Source organism: Oreochromis aureus, linkage group 20 (genome assembly GCF_013358895.1).
Source record: "Oreochromis aureus strain Israel breed Guangdong linkage group 20, ZZ_aureus, whole genome shotgun sequence".
Taxonomy (NCBI): Eukaryota; Metazoa; Chordata; class Actinopteri; order Cichliformes; family Cichlidae; genus Oreochromis; species Oreochromis aureus.
This window is the reverse complement of record NC_052961.1, coordinates 22,184,423-22,211,268: the sequence shown is the minus strand read 5'-3', so window position 1 is coordinate 22,211,268 and position 26,846 is coordinate 22,184,423. Positions and strand designations below refer to the sequence as shown.

Genomic DNA, 26,846 nt, shown 5'->3' with positions numbered 1-26,846 from the left:
TATCTACACAAGCATAGCTTTTATAGTTTGCAATTATAACTAGTTATAAAGTTAAAAAGAAAAATAATACTAATAAAAATAAAAGTAAAAAAAGGAGTCACCTGGTTCAAACTGGGTCAAAGGGATTATGTTGTATTATGCTTTTAAATGAGACTCACAGTCGCACATCTCTGAGTCACTTGCGTGTGTAATAGTTTTTTAATAAGATACCTCAGGCTGTTCATCACCTGTTTTGTGTCTGGATTGTTCATTACATGCAAAGGTTTTTACTTCTGTTGCGGTGAAATTGGGCCATATATGCCCTATAAGCAAAACTGAACGTGACACTTCTGATTTAAGAGAAAGCTCACAAAATTCTTTTGCGAAGAACCACTCAGTTAGTTTTGCAGCACTTTTAATTGATGTCCAATGAAAAATATAATTTTCTAATTTTTTTGTTGAAAAAAAAACAACCAACAATTCAGATTCTTACTTTTCAAAAAGACATTCCTGCAAGAAACTTATTAGCCAATTTAATAGAAAAATTGATACTGCTTTACCACTCTCAAATATTTCAATGAAATATGATCAAGTAAGAGAGAAAAACACAAAAAAGCAGTCATGGTTTTACATAGCTTCCACAACATACTCATACTTAATACAGATAATCAGGCTAGACTGCAATATCTGTGACCAACATCTATACCAAAACAATAAACAGATGCAGACACATTTGATGGACTTTATCACATCTCCAAAAACCACTGTACATTATCACAAATCACTTTATTGCAACTTCCTCAAATATGGAAGCTAAACTGAGAATGTTTCTAATAAACAAGGGGGCTACTGTGTATAAAGAGGTACTGAAACTAGTAATTTTATTTCTGTAGTGGTGTTGCACACCAGACTGATATGACCTAAAGAATAGTTGGAGATAAGGAAGTCCATCAGACTTGAAATGCTGATGAATATTTAGGGAGAAATGGAACATGGGAGTGACTTTGGTGGATTTGGCCTTTTTCTAATTAATCGGCCTATTTGAAGTTGCAAAAACGAGCGTAACATTCAGCTAACAAATGGCTTGGATTCTAGAAAGCTCTCCCTTTACACTCTGTTTACGGACATCATGTTTACCTCCTCATAACAACTGAAGCATAAGTAAAAACAGGATGCAGAGAAATGACAAGTCTATACTGCATCTCATCATTTTTAGCTGCACGCATGTCAATCAGGGCAGAGCCTGAAACTCATTCAGCAATATACTTTACAATTTGCAAAATAAAAAAAAATAAAAAAAAACACACACAACAAAAAGTAGCCCATTAATTCATTTTTCCTGACTTAAAGCAACAGTGCTTAGTGGAGCTCACATTGAAGGACACTGGCGAGCTGTATTTTAGGTCTGTTCCACAGTGAATTGCTCAGTAGCTTAAGGTACCTTAAATCCTCATGCTGTGTAATCTACACCTACACTTGGTCTCACTGTACAGAGACTTGTACAAAAAGTAGAGACCTTTTAAACAGTTTTGCAAAAATAAAAGAGGCTATAAATAGCACATTATTTTCTTTCATTCAAGTGGACCCTGCACGACTTACGGAATGACATACAGCATGTAAAGTAATGCGAATGCACCACAAAATGAAATGACACAGCATACAAGCTCACTTTAAATAAACGCCATATTGTACAGCATCAGATATGTCAAAGTGTGGTTGTGCTTGACACTGCAAGCATCAAATTGCCCTCATGGCACCTTGTACACCCATTAAAAAATGCAATGGAGATCACAGTTTAAGTGCATATTTAAATATTAGAGAACACACACACACACACACACATACACGCACAGACACGTACTGCTCTTTCTGAGATCATAGACCTAGTCCAGGTTTACACTTTCAAAGAAGGCATGACATCAATACTGCATTTTGAGAAAAACATCCACAAGTCTATGGCTTACATGAGTCTACGGATTGTCTTATTCTGGGACCTGCTGAAGCTTTTTTTTTCTGTTCTTTTCACCAAACATATATGAGATCTTTGCCTTGCGCATAAAAAAAAATCGTATATTTCTCCAGAAAAAGGGAATAGAAAAATAAAATAGAATTGTAACTTCAAAATCTAAAATAAAACCGATTACACTCTCATGGTGTCTTTTAACTATGACGCTGGAGTCAGCAGACAGTCTGCTTAGCTTACATAGTTAAAGCAAAGCAGCTAGTCTTTCTAAAGGAAACTGTGACTTTTAAAGATCACCAATTAACATGGACTGTACGCAGTGGTGCAGTGGGGAAATAAGGCTGGTCTGCAGTGGGGGCTGTGGGGGGAGTTGGGGTGGTCTCCTGTGCGTATCCCTGTGAGGTTTTTTCTCCTGCGGTCCAAAGATATGCTTATTTGGTTAACTGATCATCCAAAATTGTCCATAGATGTCCATGGATGCGAGGAGGGACATTACCCCGCCCCTTTCTCAATACCACATAATATAAGCTCCACCCTCCCTAGTACCCTAAACTGGATAGGATCAACCTAGTATACTTAAATCTCACTTAAGCTAAAAGGCAAGTAAGTGTATTTCTTAAAATGAGAGTAGTATCAGGGTACCTGTAGCTATAGGTACACACAGCCTGGTACACAGGCATGTTTTCAAAATAAAAGTCCTACATTTTCTTAGACTATACTATAAAATGCTTCATGTGTATTGGCACATATTCTGCTTCAAGGCAACATTAGACAACAATGTTAGAACGACAAAAAGCATAACCTCTTTTTGAAATATTCTTCGCAACCTAACAAGTACACCAGCACTCATTAAGTAGTTACACCACAGTTAAATAAAAATACAATAATGATAATATATATTTTAAAAAAAAGACACGTTTTGCAAAGATACAGTTGAAATGAGAGGAAATAACCTCATAACAGCTATCGTGGGTTGTAAACCGTACGAAAGTCTTGAGGTGAAACTGCTGTTCCCTGCCGAACAGAGCCTCAAGTCATCATAAAGTTAGTTTGCAGCTTGCTCCCTGTTGAGTAATGCAGTCGATGAGATGAACTTTCTGTTTCAGTGATTCATGACACTTTGCATGAGCAGGTGGTTTTCAAGTAGCAATTTCAGCAAATCAAAAACAGGTTTATTCTCTGGGTTGAAATGCTCCTCGTGGCAAAGACATTCCACTGATATATGGGAGGAGGATGAGTGCGATAGATTTTCTTCACTGTGAAAATACTTGTGTGTGTGGAAGTGATGTTCCAGGATTATCTCATTATCTTTGGATGCCTCTGCTTAGTTGTTATTTACCACATACAGGCCACTGAGATGTAAACGTTTGCTAACGAGGTTTTCAGAGTCTTTGAATTCCTTCTGTCAAGTAAAATATTAGACTGTGTTTATGTATATAAGTTAAAAATCCATGTATTTGGCTGGGCCTCATGTTTCATTGGTTCAGTGTTCTTCATGGTCTATTATCTTTGGCCAGTGAGTGCATCATCCAGTTGACCTTGGTCTTCCAGCTTTCCCGCAAGGCTTCGTTGAACTTTACTTTGAAGTTCTTCAGTGCCTCGTCCTCTGTTTTGCCCAGCGCTAAAGAGTCCTTTTAAAAACAAGAAACCACAGATTATTAACATTGTTGTTATTCTCCTCATAATCATTAACTGCTACATCATTACTGTGGCATACCTTTAGATACTGTATGTCTTTGAAGGACGTGAGTTCAGGTAGCCCCGCTGCCTTCATCATGGCGAAGAGGTTGACAAACAGCGTCCCGTTCCGACACAGGATCTTATAGGCCCGCTCACAGTACTCCCTGAACCTGACAGCAAAGATGCAAAAACAAACACGTGTCATAGGTTAGCAGAACCCCAGAACAATCCATCCATCCTTTACTGCTTATCCAATTCAGGGTCTCAGGGTGCCTGGTTCCTATGCCTGGGTACACAGTCTATTACAGGGCCAACACAGACAACACACAGAAAGGCTCCAACTGACTGGATTTAAACCCAACACCTTCTTGCTGTAAGAGGACAGTGCTAGCCACTGCACCCTTGTGCCACCGTCTATAACTATATGTATGTGAAATACTCTTAGAGTTACATGTTTTTATTGTACCTCTCAAATTTCTCACTGTTGTTTGTCCGTCCTTGCTGGATCACATGGACAAAGTCATACGTCAGGATAAAAGGCACACGCTCCCTGTTGATCCCAAGTTTCCGCTTGAAGTTGCCCAGGAAGTGCCCAAAATCAATGTGGAACAGCTAAAAAGCAAAGTCTCACTTTAGTCACTACGTCTGAGTCTCTGAGGCAGTGAGTAAAAGATTCTGACTGACCTAAACAATTTGACTCCAACATGTCTCCCTAAATAATTATTAGAATATTACAAAGCAATTTTTTTTTTACCAACTCCTACCAAAAAAATTACACATCAATGAGCAACATAATTTCGCGGCGATTCGAACGTGCAGTAAATCTTACCTGTCCAGTTTCCCTGATCATGATGTTGTCGTTGTGACGATCTCCAATGCCCAAGACGTAAGTAGCTACACAGTAGCCAGCGCACGACAGCGTGAACTCCTCTATCGCTTGATCAAGTTTGTCCCTGGTGACATAAAAGGTCACAGAAACGAGGAAGGAGAACGTGAGCGAGTTTTGTTCTTACAGCGCTTTCACACTTCTCTTATATTTCCTATATCAACATGCATTACACAAACGCAGCCATGAAGCAGAGTGTCATCGTTGACAGAGCATATGAAATGTTCAAAGAGGAGTTCCTGTGGCTGATTAACGACTGATCGTCACATCCTTTCGCAGTCTAGACATGCAGAGGGTTCATTGTGTTTTTTATACTAATTTTCTCAGCTCCATTACAGGCGCTGCAGCGTCCGGGCTAATTACCTTTCTGTTCTGTTGGGCCATCAGCCTGGCCACTCCAACGTGAAGTACAGAGGCTCATTCATTACTTCTTCAAGGAGCTTTTAGAATAGACAAGACCTTCAGACTGTCTGGCACCAAATAAAAATCTACTCTCATTTAATGCTGCAGCTGCCTGTGCACTTTGTGCTGCTCCTTCTGGTTTTAAAATGCTACAAAGAAAAAACACTTTTAAGCAAACAATTTAAGTAAAAAAAAAAAACTACAAGCGGAAGCACTCTTTACTTTACTGCTCTTAAGAAGAGAAATATTTACATCAAACTACACAAGTTTTCTTGAATAGGACTGGGCATGAGATGAAGGTTTGTGTGCCTTAAACACCCTTTTTTCATATGCTGAAGTCTTATTTTCTATCCTCCCCCTCCCCCTTCTTTTCCACATGAACAATAATGGATAATTGATCGCAAAAAAATTATTATTTTACTTAAAAAATATCAATATCCATGTGTGGGTGAATATACGTGGCTACTTTGTGCTAAAATCAAGAGGAGTCGATGAAATGATGAGATGTCGCTTGGGAAAAATTCACATGATGTTATCGCGAATTTCAAATTGAAAAACTTCTTTCTTGACACTTGACAAGTCAGCGCTGTCCTAGGAGGACTTGGGGAAGTCCCCACAACAACCTGGGGGAGGTTTATGGGGGAAAAGGGTGCATATGCGGATTAGCTCACCCCACTCCTGCTCTGTGCCTTCTATGTGGTTTTATGTCATGCTTGGCTGTGTGTATAATGCACCTAATTTGCTATGCTTTTTGAGGTTAAATAGGGTCATCACCTCTACAGAGTGTCTACACCAAATAAGATGACAATCTGAGAGCGTCTGAGAGTTGCCATTGTGCCAGAGTTCATCGTACTCACTCGGGATTCTTCGATTTGAGCCAGTTAAGCAAGGCGTCCTTGTTGAAGGCAGCGGTAGCGGCGCTGTTGCTGCTGTTACGCTGGATGTTGGCAATTGTGTCAGAGTTCTTCACAACCTCGATGAGCCCCATTTTGTTCCCGGTCGACAGGCAGCCGTACGGGATCATCCTGTGTTTGCCGAGTCGAAAAATGAACAGCGTCAAGGCTGGTGGACAAGATTTCCCCGTGCACAAGAGGCAATTGCTGTAAGAACCAGCTCCTACCTGAGATCCAGACCTTCTTTCTTCCACAGATTCTCCATGAGCTGGATCATCTGCAGGGTCAGCATGTCTTGTCGAAGGTCTAAAGGTGACAAGGAGAAATTGATATATCTAATCCTAACTTTTCTCTAGCATGACTCGTTCCAAACCCCCAGTTTTTATCTTCCCAGCAGATTTGAATTTGCAAACCAGCCCTTAAACTAAAACAGACACCTTGAAAATGTCATGTTCAACCTTCTTGTCTCTTACCATCTCCATTTTTGAAGATAATGCCCACCATGTCTCCTTCAACTGCGGGATTCTTGAACATCAGCCAGAGTGGCTTCATCTTGGAGTCCATAAATCTGCATCTATCAGTACTGCAACAGCAAAAATGCTCATGTTAATTTTCATCCTTGTACATATATTTTTGCTCAATAACTGATATCCCTTGTAAGCTGTTGTATGAAAAAGATTTTTTTATGTGTGGGACGACACTAACAATGCGCTCATATGTTTGTAGGAGGGAGAAATTAGAGTAAGTTGCTGTGATCCTGAATCAACCGAAGAGTTAATTTCTCCGTGTACCACTTAAATGTATTTTTTTTTTGATTCAGTAAAGCCAGAAAAGGAGCCAAAGTGCCCTTTGCAAAATCCAATAAAGAGGACAATAATGCATAAAACAATTATGCTCTCTTGTGTGCGTTTGCATTTGTGTGTTTGTCTGGGCCGCTAACCAGATCTCAGAGAGGATGATGCTCGGGTTGAGTGGTGACAGAAGGTCTGACAGGGCCTCCAGGTAGGACTCTTGTCTGATACACTGCTTCAGGTCCTCTGCTGTCACCTTCTGGGAGCCCAGCTTGACAAAATCACTCAGGGCCTTCATTTTGCCCAGAGCCTCATTCTGAGTGTGTGAGAATTAAAACAGAGACTGAGAATCAGTTCAAAACACACAAGATCAAAGCGAAGGTGAGTAAGAATCAGGAGGTGATTACCTGTTTGGTTAAGAGCTTGATGTGATGGATATTTCCCCTGCAGTAGGCCTCCAGAATCAGGCCAAAGCGCAAACCCACAGATGCCACATGAGTCTCTGACCTACAATAGACACAAATCTCCAGTCAAACAAAAAGCTGACTCGATGTTGTTTTTCTTTCTGCTCCCTTTTTTCTAGCTAGCTTGTATTTTTTAAAGCTAGCCCCTTCTCACTCACCTGAGATGCCAAAACAGAAAATGTCCGATCCTCCTGTTGGACAGTGCGCGTTCTAACAAGAAAGTGGTAAGGTCACAGTCCAGGTAGGACTCGTACTTCAGGACCTGGACCAGCTGGATTAGGTAATGAAGCAGCTCATCATCACTGTGTGCAGAGAAATGTGGCTTATGTGGTTAACAGTCACAGCACAGCATGCCTGGCACTGTAAGCTTCTGAAACAGATGTGTGTGTACCTGAGCTTTCTGAGGCATCTGATAGTGAAAGAACGAACCGCTGGGTCGGGAAAACTGTAGTCTAAGAGCTCCAAGGCGTGAATGGCAGGGAGGTCTGGCCAGTTCCTCAGTAAATTCACCATCTGAGGAGAATCCAATAATTATTTTCTGACATGATGAGAAAAATCAAGGAGATTTTGACAATTTGAAGATTAAAACAGGCTGCTGATGTTAATTTACAACTCGATATTTCTTTCTTTCTTTCTCACTGTTAAAACATTCCTTAGCTTTGAAGCTCCAAAAACCTGTAAAGTCACATATTTTCTTGTTCTTGTCACAACAAAGGTTTACTGCAAGACCTCTGTGGTTGGTAAATATTACCAACATAATATTATAAATAAATATTATATTACATAGATCATAGCTCGTGGTTGCCTGTTTTCTATAGATAGAACTTTATTTTGAAAATGTAAAAGAATAAAGTACAGCTGACATACATGGACATTTGCTAAAACAAAATAAAACACCCAATATAAACTATTAGTTGTCTGTATATAAGAAACTAAGAATACATACTCATATGGATATGTGTAACTGTAAAGAATTATAGACCCTTCACTCACACACACACACACACACACTTATCTACACTACATAGTATTTATCCCAGTTTTACTGCACTCTACAGACGTCTCCAGATCGACTTCCAGACATCAGTGAAAAACACAAATAATAAATAACGCTTTACTCGTACCTGAACTACATCCTCACGCTTATTCCACTTGGTGATGAGGAGGAGCTTGGACAGACTTTCAGGATAATGATCGCGGACTTCGGTGCGGAGCTTCCACAGGAGCTCTTTCTCGTCCTCAAAAAACTCAGTGTAGTTTTTGTTGTCCATGATTTCCTTGAGCTTAAAGTACTACAGAGAGCACACAAAGTTATTAAATTTTCTGCTTTAAAAACAAAACAAAAATTGTAACTATGTAAAATTTGCCACATGTGAGTCCTACCTCTTCCTTATTGGCTAAACTTAGATCACCGTTCCTCTCCATGTCACATATCTGAAAACACATGAGGATTATTGCTCGGACTGACTGTCATCAAACAAAGATCCAAATATGTACTTCAGCCTCAATGACACAATAATTCTGTGTAAAATTCAAATGAAATACATAAAATCAAAGGTTTACTTATTTTAATAATTAATCATTAAGGAAAATGTTTTTTGGTATAAACTGAATGTATACAAATCCTATAAATTTCATTTGACTAGATTCCATTAAATTTGATAAAATTTCTTACATATAATCATGTTAGTTAACATTTCTTTTGACTGTAACTGTTTTGTGTAGTCTTTTGGGAGATGGTACCTTTTCAAGTGGAGGGTAGTAGAGGGGGTGTGGCCGGATGTTGGGAAAATGAATAAGAAGCTCAGCGGCGCTGTCCACGTTAGGGTTCTTCTCAACAGTTCCCATCGGGTTCAGCAGGTCACTTTTGTCATCTGTGATAAAAATATCATATATGAAATGACGAAATGTTCCATTTGGTGGAATCTTCTGCCCGCTCAGTTTTTAGTCTTTCATCTAAGAAAACCACTCCCCCCCCCCGGCAAACAGGTACTTCAGCATCTGCAAATAGGCTATCTTATTGCATCATAAAACACAAAATGTGTCACTATGTGTGATTTGGGTGGCAAGACATGTCACTCCAGGCATTTCAGAAGCTCTCTGCGTGCTTCAAAGTGTTGTGGAGGAGGTGTTTTTTTATTTTTTGAAGAGGAGGAAAATGTAAGAAGAGGCAAGGCTGAAAAGTACCAGGAACAGACGGCCATGTGGATAAGTGGAACTCCCCAGTCTTCAGCTGGTCCTTGTAGTCAAACACCATGGTGTTCACCCAGGCTATTGGACAATCCTGAAAAGACAAAAAGAGAAACTTTATTGTTTCACTTCACACACCATCTGCAAGCTTGAGGATCCTGGAAATGGTTTAAAACTGAGTCAGAGAATATAAAAGATGTACAGAGGAAAACTAACCTACATAGTTTGCAGCCTGAGCTGAATTATGTTTCCTCAGTTGTAATAAAATCATGTGCAATACTTGGGCAATAAAAATCTTTTATATTTCAAGCTCTTTTCCTCTCTGAAGATAAAAACATTTGAGTGGGAAATCTTTTTTTTTTTTTGCATCATAAAAAATTAAAATCAAGATTCTCTAAAGGCAAAGCTTTTTTATTCTTTAATCTAAAATGCTTTGAATAATTAACCATCTCCTGCCCAACATGTGCTTTATTTTAAAGATTCACTTGAATTCAAAACTTTAATATTCTAATTGCAATAAACACTCTGAACCTTGATTGCGGTATATTTAATTTAATTCACCGTTAGACTTACAACCCCCTCCAAAAACATGACAATAAAACGTTAGGAGAGTGATTTGTTTGTATTTCTAACTTCTAAAGTTGTCTATAAAGGGAATTTGGGTTCCAGGAAATCAGTAGAAAAACAACTTCCATTATTTCAATGTGTTAAAAACAACAAAAACACAGTTAACACATTCAAGTTTTTAAAAAAAAGAAGAAAAAAAGGCGGTGCACATAAACAAGAGCGGCTAAAATAGCTCAACTTCCGCCTGCCTTTCTGCCGTCTGGCTGCAGGACTTCTCTTCCAGGCAAACGAAGAGAGAAGTGGCTCAGAAAGCAGAAGTGGTCTCGATGGCCATAAAATACACCTGGGCTACATGTTTGGGAGGTCTGCACAAACTCGAGCGCACAGCTGCTTTGTCGCTTCAAAACACAAGATACTGCGACCACAGCCACAAAAAAAAGGGGAATTTGTTATTCTTGTTCACTGTACCTTTCATTGTATACAGGGGAGGTTTGTGGAGTCTCTTTCAAATGTGGTATTTGAGTGTACTGCCACCACTGTAGCAGCTGTGCACCATCCTGAACAGGACATATTTTATATTTATTTATTTGACATAAAAGGAGCTGCTGCAAGAAGCTGCTGAAGCCCTTTAATCCAACTTGCTTATAGTTAAAGTAACATATTCCATTTTGCATGCATTAATAAAATGAGAGATAAAGCTTTTAAACAGATTAAACCGCTGATTAAATCAGTTTAATCTTTAAATCGCATCTTCAAATCGCTTAATTTGTTTGCTAATAACATCCCGAGTGGAGTTTTTTTAACAAACATTTGTCATTTTGACCATAAACAGAAATGTGTATGGCACCAGTGTCAGTTAATTAATTTTATCAAAAGTATGTTTTTTCCCCTCAGGTTAAAAGTTTAAAAATCTCTCTATGCTGGAAAATTCTTGATATATAGAAAAGAAAAGGATACATTCTCTTAAATTACAAATAATTAGTAGCTGCTCATGAATTTCTGTGAGTTGAATGACTGATTCAGCGCTTAATATAATAAATGTTTTAAAGATAATCGGTGCATTAATGTCAGATCAGGTGTTATTGTCATTAGTATCTACATTTTGTGCTTTTTTAAACTATATTTTTGGGCCTATTTTGGGAAGACACACTGTAACTGGATTCTGGGCAGATTTGAACCCTTTGCATTAGCCAAACAAAATACAGGTGGCCTCAAGAACCCAGTGAGCTAAACCAGCGTTCAGTTCCTGACTGCATTTTGGCAAAAAAATTACTCTTTCATTGTGTGTTTGCCTCGCAGACCTTCAGGTGTCCTGATCAGCCTTAATTTTCCAGTTTAACAATTACACTGAAGTGTCGCCCTGGTATCACATACTTCATAGTCAATAGTAATTATTTTTAATGATGTAGCTGTAGATAAACAATTATGTGATTATCTTAGTGTTGAACCACTAGCTTAAACCACAAATTATTATGATTTTTGTTTGTTTAGGAATAAAACTTCATCATAAGCGGTAAAGCTTTGTGCAAACGATTACAATGCTTTTTATATTACCACCATTATTAATATGTGCTCCACTCTTCAAAATGAATTTTTTGCATGCTTTGCCAGTCATGTATAAATGTATGCAAAGCTATATATAAAGGCTGTCTGTCATGCATAATGTTGTAGGCGTACCTGTGTCTTTGTGTGCAGTGAGGTTTTTTGTTTCATATATATATATATATATCCTGTGTTGTGTTTGTTTGCCTAAAAAAAGACTTTCAAATGCATTAAAAAGAAGCATAAAAATGAAGAGTCTGCCATACACAGACGTGACTGATAATTATCCACCTTTCGGTGCTTATACATCAGTGAGAAGTAGGTCTTTAATCCTGAGTCTGATATATATCTTTAAAAAAAAATGTAGCCATTTGCGTGGCCCATTAGTGCACTCCTTCACTCATTCAGTTTTTGTCATAATGCGATATACTAGCAAAGAGTCAATCAAAGAGAGCGTCTGTCTTCTGCCGCAGCCTTGACAGCAGAATAAACCTTTAAAAATGCAGCTGAACAATTGTTAAAACAACTAGAAGGGGTGCAGGTGTAAATCCAACTACATGGATTTAACGTGTGCACTTTTCTTGTGCCTTTCTCTTCGTTGGCTTTTCTGAATTGGTGCTTGTTAATCAAAAAAATGTTGCAAAGCCCTGCTGTAGATAAAATTGCTTTGTAATGTCTTAATCCCCCTCCCCCTCTAAGCTGTCAGTGAGCAAGTAAATTTAGAAGGTAAAACGCTCAGTGTATATATGTGTGTGTGTGTGAAAGAGATGGCGGCTGTGAAGATGAATTTAGAATTCCTTGAAAATGTTAGCCAATTCCTTCCTTCCTTGGACCGATGTGCAGATAAAAGGGCTGAAGCGGATGAAGTGTTAACCACAGCCTTGCCACTAAGCACACTTGCACAACCCAACGCAGCAGAAACAACAGACCCACACAGAAGCTACACGCACTACACACTAGAGAGGAAACAGATCTGTTTGTGCTTGCGAACAAATTCACACCACCAGCCCAAAACACTGGCCTGCTCAATTGAACGAGTAGTACGCTGAGACCCCAAAAACACCACGAGTTATTGACACACTCACCGCTTTCTTGTTCTTCTTTTTGGTGCCGCGGGGCTTCTTGGTCTTTTCGATGACGCCGTAGAGCGCGAAACACAGGCGGCTCATGCGGGGCAGGTCGGCCACGTTTATGTCAAACTCCAGCTTCTGATTCCACAGCGGCTCGGAGCTCACTGTCACCTCCGAGCTCGTCACCACCTTACAGAGCAGCTCGCTGCCATGGAACAGACCAGCCTGCACTACAAGCTGCAGGGGAACCACAGATACACAGTAGTGATTAGATGGAGGCAAGACATGTGGTTTGGAAGCCGAAGACTTTAGCACTTTAGTGTGAAGGTGATTGTTTGTGGAAGATTTACAGACTTCACGAGATGATTCAGAGTTTCCTGTGTAATTCGAGCTATGAGTCAAACAGTTTACACGTTCGTAAGCGCAAACAGGTCTCCGTGCAGAGTCAGACACAAATGAAAAAACAACCGCCAGAGTCGTAATTTAATACTGCACGACCATTAAGCTCCTGCCTTTCGCCAAATCAAGATAGTCCGAATTAACATTTACAAAATATATGAGCTGATTTCCCCTCTTCCCTCCAGGGGTTGTGTTTTCAAACCTCTGCCTGCCATCCACAAACATGACTGATAATTATGCGGCAGGAAAAATTAGTCATGAGTCATGATGCTCTAAGGCAGCAGCACCCAGGAGTGCACTTGCACTTAATAACCCATCCAAACAGTAATGTAGTTAGTTATGAAACAGAATTACAAAGACAGACACACATTAACAGAGTTCCCACTCTTTCTTTCACTCTTTCTTCTGACACGGAAGGGTGAGCATGGAGTATCAGCGGATGTTTCCACATCCTTTGGCTGTTCTCGTACGCTCACTGACAGTTGTCAAATTTTGAGATAGGTCAGGAGCCCGTCTGCAATAGTAACATGCAACGCCTTCAAAAAAAGAAGTGCATTTGAAAGCGAAAGAGGGAGAGCATGTAGTCTGTCTTTTTTCTTAGAATCTAGGCCTCAGAATGAGACGTAAAAACCAGATAGACACTCCCCACTTCCTGTTTTGAAGTTTTAACCAACCGCCTTGATGAATTATGGGAAATGTGTGGTCTGTACCATGTGACCCCCCCTTGTCATTTACATGTCAGCCCCGCTGTTCCTACAACTGAAATTGAGATATTGGTAAACAAGTGAATGCCACATTTCATTGAGCAGCAAAGTGAGAGAAAACCCACGCAAAACCACACCGACCTTCATTCCCTCGTCTGCATTGACTCGTTTGCCTTGCACCAGGTGAATGTGGAAAGGCTCATTGATGGACCACAGAGAGGAGGTGTTTTGCTGTGGGAAGAAGTCAGAGGAAAAAAGGGAATTAATTTTCTCACTGCCTTGCAGTCACACAGTTGCTCCAATTTCCTGTTTGGCAACAATTCAAAAAAATGAAAAGAAGGTAGACGCAAAGTAATATCTACTTTCAAAAGAAAGTTTAAAAAAGGGGGGAGGGAAGCAACTTTCTAACTGAAGAAAACTGACAAAAGATTTTTAGCTGCTTATCTGACGAGCTTCAGATAAAAGTTTCAAAAGATTACAAAACGATGGTTTTTATTATGCTAAAGCAGTTCCAACGTACGCTGCATGAGCAACTATAGCAAATGAAAAACAAGCCGTCAGATGTAAATTATCTACACCGAGCTTACTTCAAGTGTGCCAAAGTCCGCAGGCTAGTTGAGTAACAACTGCGAGAAAAGAGGAAAGGAAAAAAAAGAACATGTGCTCCTCTTTTAATGAACGACAGCTACCGCCTGACCTCTTACCTTCTTCAGTGGCAGAGGAGGAGGTCTGGATAAGGAGCGACTCTTGTACACCTGGCTGCACATTCTGCCCTGCTCCTCCTGATATTTGGTGATGGTGGAGTAGTGCACCATGGTGAGGTGGGGGTTCTGGCCATTTCTCAAGCACGAGAAGATGTACTGAGGAGAGAGACAACAGAAGATTTACTGGCACAGCCATCAGTCAGTTCACCCACAGATATTTCCCAGTGTTCTGATAGCGCTGGTTAGCTCCTGAAGGCTGTTCATTTGCTGTAGGTTAATGCAGCTCAAATCTCATTATGTGTGGATGGATGCAGTTCCTTTCTGCAGGGCTGCTATACAGATATGAGTCACCCCTGCAGGTAGTTGGAGTTTCAAAATCAACAGTGGAGTCTCCGGCCACCAAAATCTTGACTTAGCCTACTCCTAACTGACAGTCATTTCAGTTATTATGGACCCACCTGCACAGGCTGAACGCAGACAAACGACACTAAACAGAAACTCGCAGCATTCACAGAGAAAACAACAGCTTGTCTAGAATATAGAGAATGTAATTCACAGTTTCAACAAATATCAGCAGAAAAAGTCCAACTTTTCACAGTTCGATTTTCAGTTTGCGAATAAATAGATAAACCTTCATCTTAAAGGCGCTGTGGGTAATTATGTCAGAGCGCATGTGTATTTTTTTTAAAGACGGACGCTGATATGAAATAAATTAGGTAGAACAGCTCATACTGAGTCTAGCATATATCCACAGGACGAGGAGGATAAAGGCCCCTAGTTGCCCTCTGAAACACTTCTTTGTGGCAAAACAGAAAAAAATGACATCTGTGCTGATTATTTGTTAGCACGCTTTTATGCCTCCCTGCAACACGTCTAGAAGCAAAATACAAAAGCTATCATGGCAGAAAATGAGCCTGAAAGAAAACTGGACTCTTGGGAATTATCATCCAACAAAAACAAAAACCCAGAATAAAAATTAGACAAACCCACACAGGATTTGCCTCAAAGCCACAACATGAACATCTACAATTTCCAGTCCAGAATTTGGGGAAAAACTTGCCTTGTGCCACCCCAGTATAAGAAGAATGTTGCCAAACACATTCATTTTTTTAACATCACAGTTGTATTGCAACACTTATAATGTATAAAAATGGGACTGAGTCATCAAACCAACAAAACCAACTGTGAAGAAAGGGAAATAATTAAAGTGATAAAGTAAAAAAAATGTAAATATGCTGCATTTTCACACAATTTTCTGCTCCAAGAGTTTATTTTATTCGATTAACTCACTTTGAACTGACACAGTGGGTGTTTCCCATAGATGAAATCCCATCTCCCGTTGACCTGTAAGGTGTAGTCTTCAGGTTCCTGTCGCATTAAGCGGAAAACGGTAGCCTTCTTCTTCAGAGCGCTCTTCATCAGAGCCAAGGGTTGGTCATGAGGGTCCTGCTGTAGCATGAAGCTTTCCTGTAAGAGCAACAGACGACATCATTCAAATAAAGAGTCCTGCTTTACAGAAAATCATAAAATTGCTGCTTGTTCCTGAGTGTTGTTTTGAAGGTAGTGTTTATGGTGTGGGAGGGGGTTTTCCAAAGGTGATCACATTTACTTAAAATCACCTCCACAATGTGTCTGCACAAGGTGGAACCACAGTTTTTCCAATCAAAGCTACTTTGCTTTTTGCGGGGTTCCCTGCTGCCCCATCATACCAGAACATTAGATTTGATTAGTTTGAACAACTGGACTGTATGACTCATGACAACTTAAAAAAAACAACAACTGATGAACTCACGTCAGAAGCCTCAAACTTGACATTAATGAAGATCTTCTTGATGTTTTTTGACTTGAGGCTCTGCGGCAGGGAACAGCATGGCTCCAGTTCACATGGGAAGCTGTACTCCATCCACTTCTGCCAGGGCAGACTCTGTCGATCTTGAGCCTTTTCTTCGCAAAACACCCTCATCTTGGTCCGAAACTCATTTACCTCGTCATTCTTCTGAGCTTCAAACTCATGCAGACCTGGAAAGTTGGTTAAAAAGTAAGAAGAGAACTTAGCTTCACATTTAATTAACTGAAACACGAAAAACTTTCAGATGAATAAAGAAAACACAGAAAAGAAATTATGCCATCAGAATAGCAAATTTTCACTGACTAAATCTATAAGAAACGTAGGCTAAAAATGTAACAATGCCATTAGCTAAGTTTAGCTTTAAGTTTGTATATTTGAAAACCTTATCCCTGAATTTTTCAAAAGTTAATTACACTTAAAATATAAGTGGAATCATATTATAACTATCTAAAGAATAATTATCATTACACTCATAATATATTCAGAATACATGAGAATATAGGGGGTTTTTGCTAAACAAATAAATTAGCTTTAGCTAGTTAGCCTAGCCGAGCCCTACTTTTTCAGGTTAGCTACATTAGCTTATAGTATGGAGTGTAATTAATGCAATTTCAACAGTACATATCTTTTTCTTTAACAAAGAAATGCTGCTCAAGCTAATGAAAAAAAATATGTCAGCAGATAAATTGTAAAAAATAAATGTGTAAAATTACAGAAAAATTTTTTGTAGCTCATTGCCTAAACTGTTCTGTAATTATAAAACAGAAATCTTTGGTTAATTCACAGAATCATTATTTTTAATTACTGTGGACCTACTGTAAAAACCAGAAGTTTCTACAACAGTGAAAAAACAAGAAGGTTTCCATCATTTAATGATTACTTTTGTGTAATATGAACGGCAATGGCTGTAAAACCTATATCTCAAATTTAAACCTTCACATTTTTCAAAGCTGTGAAGCGGACCAGATTTAAGTCTCTGTTGGTCAGATTTTGGCCCCTAGGCTTTACATTTGACATTCTTGGCTCTTAGCTAGCCAGCAACCTGCTTTACTTAGGGGTTAGGGTTAGGGTTAAGAAAAAAGATTAGCATCGTCGATACATGGTAACTCAGAAAGAAAATGCTTTTTTGTTAATAGTTCCTTCTTTTAAGCAAAGTGTTATTCTGCTAACTTTCTAGTCTCCTCAAAATAAGAATACTTTTGTTCCAATCAGCATTTTAACTCTAACCAAGGCTTCAAAACTACAACCACAGCAACTTTTCATCAGTTCTCATGCTGTAAGTGTGCTGTGGCGCTTATTGCAGGGGTCTGGATCAACAACTGAGTAAAAGAAGACATTTTTGTGGCACTAAAAACATAACAGAGCCACAGTAATGGTGACAAGTGGATGAGATCAAAGCTGCTGTGCAAACTTTAAGACATTATCAGGATGAGTGTTGCAAGTCAGAAACTCATTTCATTTCTTTTTTTTAAATGCATACAGTCACTTGTTCTGTCTGACTCTCTGAGAAATCTAGTAGACTGGGCAGCAATTCAGGGGACTCGAGCCAGACTGGAATATCTCTATTGCTTAATGACAAGAACTCTTCTCTGTAATCATTACTGGAGACTGATTTAATTTCATAGAACAGTACCACAAACCCTTAAAAACAAACAACAACAAAAAAAACCCTGTATAGACACTGCAGAGGCCCACCTTTGCCAATTAACAGGCTAATTTGGGCGTTGGTGAGTTTCTCCACCCGGTCGCCCTCCCTCGCCACCAGCCTCAGGACGCACATGAAGGGCCGCACATCACTTATGCGCCTCGATTCTTCCTCCAGTTCTTCCCTTTCCGCCGTCTCGTTGATGCAGGTGAAGACGTATCCATCAGGATCGCCGAGTCCACAGAACAGGGCCTCACTTCTCGCATTTTTCCAAACCATCTGAAATAAGAGACAAGAGCGATAAATGAACACGAGAGCCCCGGTGTTGATGACCTGCAATGCCCAGTGTTCATCCAAAAAAAGCCAAGACTGTCCAGTTACTGTTTTCAAAAGTAAAACAAAAGCAAATGATCCTCTGATTAATCTGATGAGCTGAAATAAAGCAAGAAAATCATTGTTTCTAAAGCTTTCCTAAAATTCCTAGTGAATTAGCAGTGACTGGAGGGCCATTTCATCTTTTAATCATCCTAACAGCTTCCATGAGCATCATTACCTAACGCAGCTAAATCAAACAGCCCGAAGTGGCAGAAGTGTTGGCCCGTTCAGTGGCACGTTCACATTTTAACAGCAGATCTGCTTCGGCAGAGTGCCTGCTGTGTTTCCCGGGGAGGAAAGCTGCAAGCTCCCTCTCTGACGGAAGCATCAGAACCGGGGAGCATTGTCTGAGCGGGGGCTGCGTTTTAATTAGTTTAATGTCTGACGAAAACATTAAGTCAACCAATTTGTTTAAAAGCGTATTATTGTGACTGACAACAAGATTTTGCAGAGTCTGAGCGTCTGAGCTGTTATGCTGCAGTCAATCAATTACAGTCTCCTGGAAATACAGTGCTCTCTAATAATAGACGCAACGTGTGATTACATTACACATCACGTATCAGTGAGGAGTTGAGGTTTCAGAGACCCTTTTAAAAGCAGTTGCTGATGAATGTGAGCGTGGGGTTGGGGTTGGAGGGACGCTGTACCTTTTTGATGTTTTTGATGGTGTCGTTTCGAGACACGGGGAATTTGAGGAAGATCCCAGTAGGCAGCAGGAAGTCCATGTTGATCGCCTGGTCCCCCTCCTTCTCCCACTCCTCCTGCATCCCATACTTCCCTGGGGGCATGGTGACGGCCTCTCATTTACTGCCAGCTCCTCTGCTGCTCACCAGAACACGAGCCGGCTGTTCACACACACAGAGCAAGCACAGCCGGGGTTAATATGTCCACTATTAACAAGTGTCCCTGCATGAGCTGTCTGCTGTTTGTTCCTAAAACACTGGGTAATGCATCTTTAAGAGGTTGTAGCTAGAAAAGGAAGAGGATGTGCAGGTTGTGAATAACGTGAATGAATGGTAGCTTATTGAAGGGCCTGGCCTGCACCTGATCCCCTTCCTCCTGATGGTGATATAAGAGCACACAGATATACATATTTCTTTTTAAAAAAAAAGAAGATTAAGACGACCTGAGTGCTTCTATCACTTTTACCACGTGGAGTTTTGCTTTTTATGATCTGTCAGAAGGAAATATTCAAGGGTCAAATAAGGTGAAACGGCGCTTAAAGAAACTTCAGCTTTCTGGTACATCTGCTGAATAAAATGCAAATCAGAAAAATGGAAATGTGCTTCTGCTTCCCGCAAATGTAACGAAGTGTGTGTGCAACGAGAACAAGTAGGGTTTGCAGCGTAAAGTAATTCTACACTATTGATTTTTTTTGGTAAGAGGAAACTTGCGCTGTGTGCGCTGCATGTGAATAACAGATGTAGGCTGACTTGTGCCCACAGCCTAAACAATAATAAATAAATAAATGTTAAGCTTTTAAAATGAAGCTCACAGGACCGGATGGATGTCAGATACGCTGTGATATATCTGTATATTTTGAAATGAAAGGCTAGAATGGAAATAAAAAAGATACGGCGCATCCAATCCGACACGCAAACGTGACGCTGCGCCGTTGTCAGTAAAACTTGTGTCATGGCGAAAGCCTTGCCAACCTGTTAGCGCACACACTTGCCTGTCAGCTCTACAACCCCGTCATCTCTTCATGGCTTTCCCCCTCGTTTCCCCCCGTCTTCTTCTTCTTGTTGTTTTTTTTTTTTTTATCGCAGTGAAGATGGAGGATGGAACATCACGGAGACGTGGGTCGCTCGGATCCGGCGGCTGCAGGATCTATCCGTAAGGAAGAGATGAGCAGGGTGAGGTGCTGTAAATCCGAGCGCTCGTACGGCTCCTGTGAAGCAGTGGAGTGCCTCCCTGCCTCGGTGCTGTGCGCTGTCAGTCAGTCAGGCGCTGATGTTGCGCTGACCCTGACGGATGAGCGGCTGCGCGCTGCCTCACCAGCTCTCTATCTCTCTCTCTCTCTCTGTGCGCGGGCCAAGGGACCGTCCGCCAAAAGTTTGCACGAAGTGAAAGTACACCCCTCTCTCCACCTCCCGCCCTCCTCCTGTCCTAGGTGATGTGTGTAGGAGACTTAAAAAAATCTTTTAAGCTAAAGAGTGAAACAATTAGCTAAAACCAATTTATAAGAATTTAAGTAGAAGCCGAATTAGTCACAAGCAGGTATAAGGGCACGTTTGGTGTCTGAAAAGTGAGTCACTTTCTGGAACTTTCACGCTATTAAAGCTGATTTATTTTCCGTATACAGGCAGCAGCAGGGGAGCACCTGCGTGAGTAAAAGCCTGTGATGAAAGAGATGTTTAATATTTCTGTCGATGTTAAATGGGAGGAGGACTCACTGCGTCACCGAGTCGATGGGAAACAATTATTACTTTTATTTTGGAGCAAACATATATATATATATATATATATATATATATATATATATATATATATATATATATATATATTTTACATATTTGCTGTCTGCAGTGGCGCGTTGTCACACGTGACTACAAAGTCAACGTGGGATTTGGAACCTGGCTAGTGGTGGAAATCTTTCAAAGTAGCAATACCACAATGTGGATCCACAAAATGATTCCCCCCCGTCCTGGGGAAATATTTGAAAATCTTATGAGGGATGCAACATTTGGCTTGTTTCATTCATGAATGACTGATATGAACGAGACATATTTTTGAGTAATAAGGACATCGTTTGTAAGCTGATGCTTTAATTTCAATGATGGTATAGAAGTTAAACAGCAGTGCAATGCAACCTTTTTGGCTTTAAGGAGAAAAAGAAAGTCTCACTTATTCTATAGACAAACTAATTAAACAGTTATTCATGGAATAAATCTACAGATTAATCGATGGAATCATCATGTTGCCTCTTGATTTGGCAGCATCATCAAATTAGGAAAGCTTTGCCAACCTGTCAGTGAGAGTAATAAAACATAAGTAATTTATTAAATTAACAAAGATAAATTAAAGTAGGTTATTTCCCCTTTTGATTTCCTTCCACTTTTGCAAGTTTCATGAGCCAAAATAGACCAGACGAAGCTTTTAGTTTTTGGAATTCACACATAATTCGGTACATTCCCAGTTATTTATGTCTTAATTTATAGATGCAAATAAATGTAAAGAAGCAGATATTTTGTGGGGGGAAAAGACAGTAGATTCCAGCTGGCAGCCAGTCAAACATCTTAAATAACAAAATTAATCGCGTTTCTTCAGACAAATTTTTTTCTTCTTCTTGAAATGTTGCCGTCTTCCGTCAAAGTGAAAATCTTGTTAGGAAGCCTGCCTTCCTGTTTTCTTATATCTGTTTAAGACAATTTGTACTTAAGCTTTACCACAATCCGTGAACAAAGACACCGCGCTCATCATGGAAGTGGATCCCGAACCACGGCGGTTGTACTACCATAGAAAGGGGAAATGCAGGGGCCAACAACAACAGCAGCGTGACTTTACAACTGTTCACTAACTAACATTAGCAAACAGACAAAACAGGTTTTTCTTTTCTCTGAATTCTGTGCCAGACTTTTTCTTAGCAAGTCACATAACATGCAAATAAATAGATGATCTCAGTTGTGTTTGTTCAGTTTGGTTTGCAGGTGTTGATATTTCTGAGTTGTGGTCTGGTGCTGCTAGATACGCTGGCTTCCTGTTAATGAGAGGCTACTGTCTTGAGCACTCAAGAGCTACAAGATTCTGATCGGTATTTAGAGAACACACACGAATATGTGTTTGTGAGTTCACCTCAGACCAGCTGGTGAAAAAAAAAAAAAACAGGAAGTGATTGTGCAGAAGAGAAACTGTTTGGCCAGATCGGCAGACTGAAAGCATGAATGCTTCCCACCCTTTGCCCCGAACGGAACTATTTTTCAACTACGAGCCAGAAAAACCCCTCGACAGTAAACAAGCTGCAGAGTTGAATCTCGTAGCTGCCTGATAAATGCGCTATTCATCTTGTTTCTGATGGCAACTCAAGATTAAACTCAAATTAAGAAAGGATTAGAGTTACAGTTTCGATAAAACTGAAAGTATAGCCGTTAATCAAGCAGTCCAACACATGGCATAATAAAAAAAACAAAAAACCAGTAACAAAGTTTAGACAGGAAACTTTTACAGTCATCACATAAACACATGCGAGCGCTGTAGTTTGATCACGTGATGTTCAGATGTGTGTGCCTTGTTTACCGTCTTTAAGCTTACCCACAGTTCTGTGGTGCATCAGGAAAAGGGTCTCGACTTCCTTTCTGTGCATTCTTAAGAGCTCGTGCTTCTTTTTTTTATTCATAAGCTTTTGCTCTTATTGTCCCTCGACTTTCTTTCTTAATGGATTGTGTAATATACGACAGAGCAAGGTGGCTTGTCAATACTATCAGGTCCCCATTTCTGTGGTTCAGAGAAAGCCGCTGTTTAACATCGGTTTTGGCTCATTTATGTGACAGAAATCCCCACCAGTTTCACATTCAGGTAGAAAATGAAAGTTTTCTTCTTTTTTTTCAATCCACTAGAGAAGTCTATCACCTAGGTGTGATTAAAATGTAATGCTATGTGCTGAAAAGGAGTCGTGTTTTCCAGCTGGCATAATTTAGCACATTTGGTTTTGAGTTCACCCACGTTAAAGCACTTTGTTCGCCGTCTAGTCACGATACTCAGAGCTTCTTTGCATCACTTTGACTCATAAGATTCCCCAAATGGATCTGTCTTATTCTGTTTCACAGTCTGCAGCCAAAACTCTGCTGCTGCCCTTAAAGATCATCTCACGTGAGATCAGACACAGATGAAAAGAGATTTGAATGCTACCTGTGAGTTTCAAAGACTTCTCCAGACACCCAATGTAGTTTTTGTGGAACTAAAATTGAGTAAGAGATGAGAAGAGGTTTGAAGATGAGCCCAGTTTGGTTGCAATAGTTGAGTAAAACATTTTAAAAAGAAGCGTAAAGAAGAGGAAACCTTACATTAAAGGTGTTGTATTTTGTATTTTGTATATACATTTTCATTTAATTGATTTATTTAAAGGGAACAGTGCATATTAATTAACAACAGGCCACTTTTCATCTGCAATCAGTGCCAGGTCAGAGCAAAACAATAAATAAGAAAGTTAACACAACATCAGACAATGTACAGCAGTATGGTTCAGACAGCAATACGTAAAATTACAACCTGAAAATTCACAGTACAAGAAGAAAACACATAACAACAAATAAATATAAAAACACAGAGCATCAAAGATGACACATAACAGTATAAAATTAATGGTAACAGATCTGATTCCTCTTTAGCCGATTCACTTGTTACAGCAGCACAAGGCACAGGAAGAAAAGGTCAATTACAGATATATTAGAAAAATAGAAGTAGAAAAAAAGACAGAAAAAAAGCCAAAATATTGGTTACTATGGTTACTATATCTAGTAATACATTATTTTATTACTGCTGGAATTTTATTCCAAATATTATAATAATAAACATTATTTGGGGGGTAGGGAATAGGTGAGAGATTCTGATTAGTAAATAACTGGACATGAATCACTTATTATAGCTTATTATAGAATATACTACAGTTTATTAGGCAGATATATAAGCAGCTCGTTCTCTTTGTCATGACAGCACTTTCTTTAAAGATAAAACATTTTGTGGTGAACTTAAAAGAAAGACAGAGGTAAAATGTAACAGTGCGCTCAGAGGTCAATGTGACATGATGTGTGTCTGCATAAATGTGATACTTATAATCTCCATATAGCAATATCATTTTCTAAATGCTGCAAGTACAAACAAAGGCAGCATAGCTCATGATAGCACTTTTTTCAGTTATTAGGAATAAAACAGGATCCAAATTGGATTGAAATAAATAAAGGTAAGCACAATAGCATCAGGAAGCTCATCTTCTTGTTCTTTGGATGCAAACATATCTATTCGGTTTAGTTTAATTTAGTATTTTTCACTTGGCTGGCCCCACCTGCAGTTTCAAGGGGGCTTTTGATGCATGTATTTCACACCCTTTGCTGTGAAATTCATGCAGTGTGTCTGAATGATCTGAAAAAGAGGAAGCGTGCTGTGAAAGGATTGGACTTAAGTTTAATCTTTGAGGGAGTGCACAGGGGATTCCAGCAAAGAGGATGAGAAACTGCTCTTGCTGACTGAAAATGTTCTGTCAGGCACTGTAGGGTGGACCCACAGACCCCAACAGACAATCGGCGTGTCATTTATAGGACAGCTGCACAGCCAGTCCGGTGCTTTGCAATTAATATAAGTCCAGAGAAGTGCTGCGTCACGGGAGAAAAACAGCAGCATTAGTAACTAAAATTAGCTTTTAGTAATTTACAGAAGTTTCATTTCCTAAATCTACAAAATGTCTCAATATAATTCCAGTGACTCAAAGAGGGGTACTGTTGAAATGCATTTATTTCTAAAAATGTCTGATCTAATGCAACCAGTCAGATTCTACCACACTGCTCTAGATGGAAAAGCTAAACATCTTAGCTCCAAGTGGAAGAACTGGCAATGACACTGTTGTACAGACATTTGAGTCGTCTGTTTCCCAGATAATTAATCTTACTAACCGCAGCGATCACCTGATTCTTCATCTCAGCTGGTGAAAATATTTCACTCTTCCAAAAATATTCAAAAACTGAAGATGCAATGCGATTCCCATCACCTCCACCTTACTTAAACTGCAGTGCTGCTTCTCATTTTAAGCATCATATCTGCAGAACATCAGCACATAATTAGTGATCAAGTCAGCATAACAAACTTCTAGTGTTTCACAGTTTAAATATGTTGACTTGCTTCTGTATAGAGCTTTTGATTGGATTTAAAATGATGAAGTCAGCTCAGTTAAAAAATATATTACTTTCATTCATGTTTTGCATGGAATTAGGAAAGCATAACTTACAAATGGTGAATTGAAATAACAAAATTTTGTGGGTAGTTTTGTGTTTGTTTAAAAAAAAGTGAACATAGACTGTAATGCTGGGAGGTTAAACTCCTTTCATATCACGGGTCATATATGACGCACTTTGAGATATGTTATTTAGAAAATGAAGTGCTATTACAACACAAAGATATCTGTCAACACATCTCTTTGGGCTTAAATTTTAAGAAGTAAATGTTTAAAATGACAGAAATCTATAACTTATTTATTTTGGTGTAGTAGAACTGGTCACTGGGCCATCTTTATTAGTAGGAGAAGCTGTAAAACCTATGAAAATACAATTAAAAGTGCAAATTTTCTGTTCTCTCTCACATTTACCAAAGACGTCTGGATTGGAGTCCCTGCTTTAGAGGTTTCATGTCAATTGCTTTCCTCTCATTCGTTCAATAAGTAGAGTGAAAATGTACTTCTGAGTGATGCCAACTTCAATGCAAAATGGTTGAAGTTAATAAAAAATACTTAATTTCTAAAACTCAAAAAGGAGAAAATATCACTTAAAACATTTGAAACAAGTTTGCACAATTTAATCTGTTTGCTTAATTCAGCATTCAGGTTTGTAGAGTCATGGTTGTTACAGAGGGTGCAATAAGCAAGTTCTAAAAACAATCCTTTGCACATCTCGAACATGTTTTGCTGATGAACGCGAAGTGAAAAAAAAGTCACGCTTTTCTAGATTCGTTTACATTTGCCATATTTCATCATTTATTCTAAACAATGACTCAGTGTTAAGCTTAGGCTCCCTTCCTTAAGATAATAATGCGATTAATGAAGATTAAATGTGAGATGATGTGCAGAGAGGAAAAAACAAAAGAACTTATCTGACGTGGATGCCGAATGGGTGGTCCCTTCTCTGGAAAAAGAAAAAGGAAGAACCAAAAATAACATCAAAACTTAACTCGCAATGAAAGTGGAGGAAAAAAAAGTGGAGGAGTACAGCTCAGGGCTTAAAGGGAAGGAAATAAAGCCTTACGCAGAACTGATGAATAATAAGATATGAAGATGGCTATTTCTGAACTTTGGACAAGAAAACAACACATTAAGGTCAGAGTGCAAACATAATTCACGTTGTTATTATGTGTAAGTTATTTTAGAAAGAGTCATAAAGTTACCCATGATAGGTCAGAAAGATATAATGGCATGATTTATTGTATTATTTGGTCATAAACGATTCTTTTTATACCTAAAACCTTTTCAGAACTAATAAAAAGAAAATGTTCTGATGAAAAGAAGTATATAGTGGCTCTATAATAAAAGGGTACACACATTCACCCAAAAAACAAAAGATGCCAATCTGACCCATGGAGGAGACCCATCATGGTTATAGTGCAGTGAATTTGTGGCTATAAAATCGAAGTTTCCCTCCTACAAGACTCTTTCCTTCACCCTTGACCGCTTTGTCTGCCTGCAGTCCACTTACAGTTAATCTCTCGTCAGCTGTGTAAATTCAGCTTTTCAGTGCCATAGCAACCCTTTAAACATATGATTATCTTTAACGATTCAGTGCAAGCTTCAGTTTGCTGAGGCGGGCCAGAGATCAGAATATTTAAAGACTCAGACAATGCCTAGCAGTGCCAGAAGGGGGCGAGCTTAAGGTAGGCTAAGGCACAACATTTGGAAGCACACTGAACACAAGTGTTTCAATCACTTCCATGGCCACATGTGTATAAAATGAAGCACCTAGGTATGCAGAATATTTTCTCAAACCGTGGAAAGGTTTAGAGATGCCCCTTCCTCTTTCAACATGACCGCCATCACTGCACAAAGCAA

At 39.4% G+C, this 26,846-nt stretch overlaps 1 protein-coding gene across 1 annotated transcript; it reads right to left on the bottom strand.

Moving 5' to 3' along the window:
- Positions 1 to 490: 490 nt before the first annotated feature.
- Positions 491 to 20,109, bottom strand: pik3cd (phosphatidylinositol-4,5-bisphosphate 3-kinase, catalytic subunit delta). The gene is made up of 23 exons (XM_031726383.2): positions 19,779 to 20,109; positions 18,751 to 18,948; positions 17,779 to 18,007; positions 16,027 to 16,253; positions 15,525 to 15,701; positions 14,235 to 14,390; positions 13,672 to 13,761; positions 12,443 to 12,664; positions 9,246 to 9,342; positions 8,802 to 8,932; positions 8,442 to 8,492; positions 8,183 to 8,350; positions 7,450 to 7,571; positions 7,217 to 7,360; positions 7,002 to 7,101; positions 6,744 to 6,910; positions 6,277 to 6,386; positions 6,031 to 6,109; positions 5,768 to 5,935; positions 4,452 to 4,575; positions 4,089 to 4,234; positions 3,660 to 3,792; positions 491 to 3,573 (listed from the first exon to the last, which is right to left on the bottom strand). The coding sequence occupies exons 2-23, from the start codon at positions 18,889 to 18,891 to the stop codon at positions 3,436 to 3,438; spliced, it is 3,120 nt and encodes a 1,039-aa protein (XP_031582243.1). The 5' UTR covers positions 18,892 to 18,948; positions 19,779 to 20,109; the 3' UTR covers positions 491 to 3,435.
- Positions 20,110 to 26,846: the final 6,737 nt, after the last annotated feature.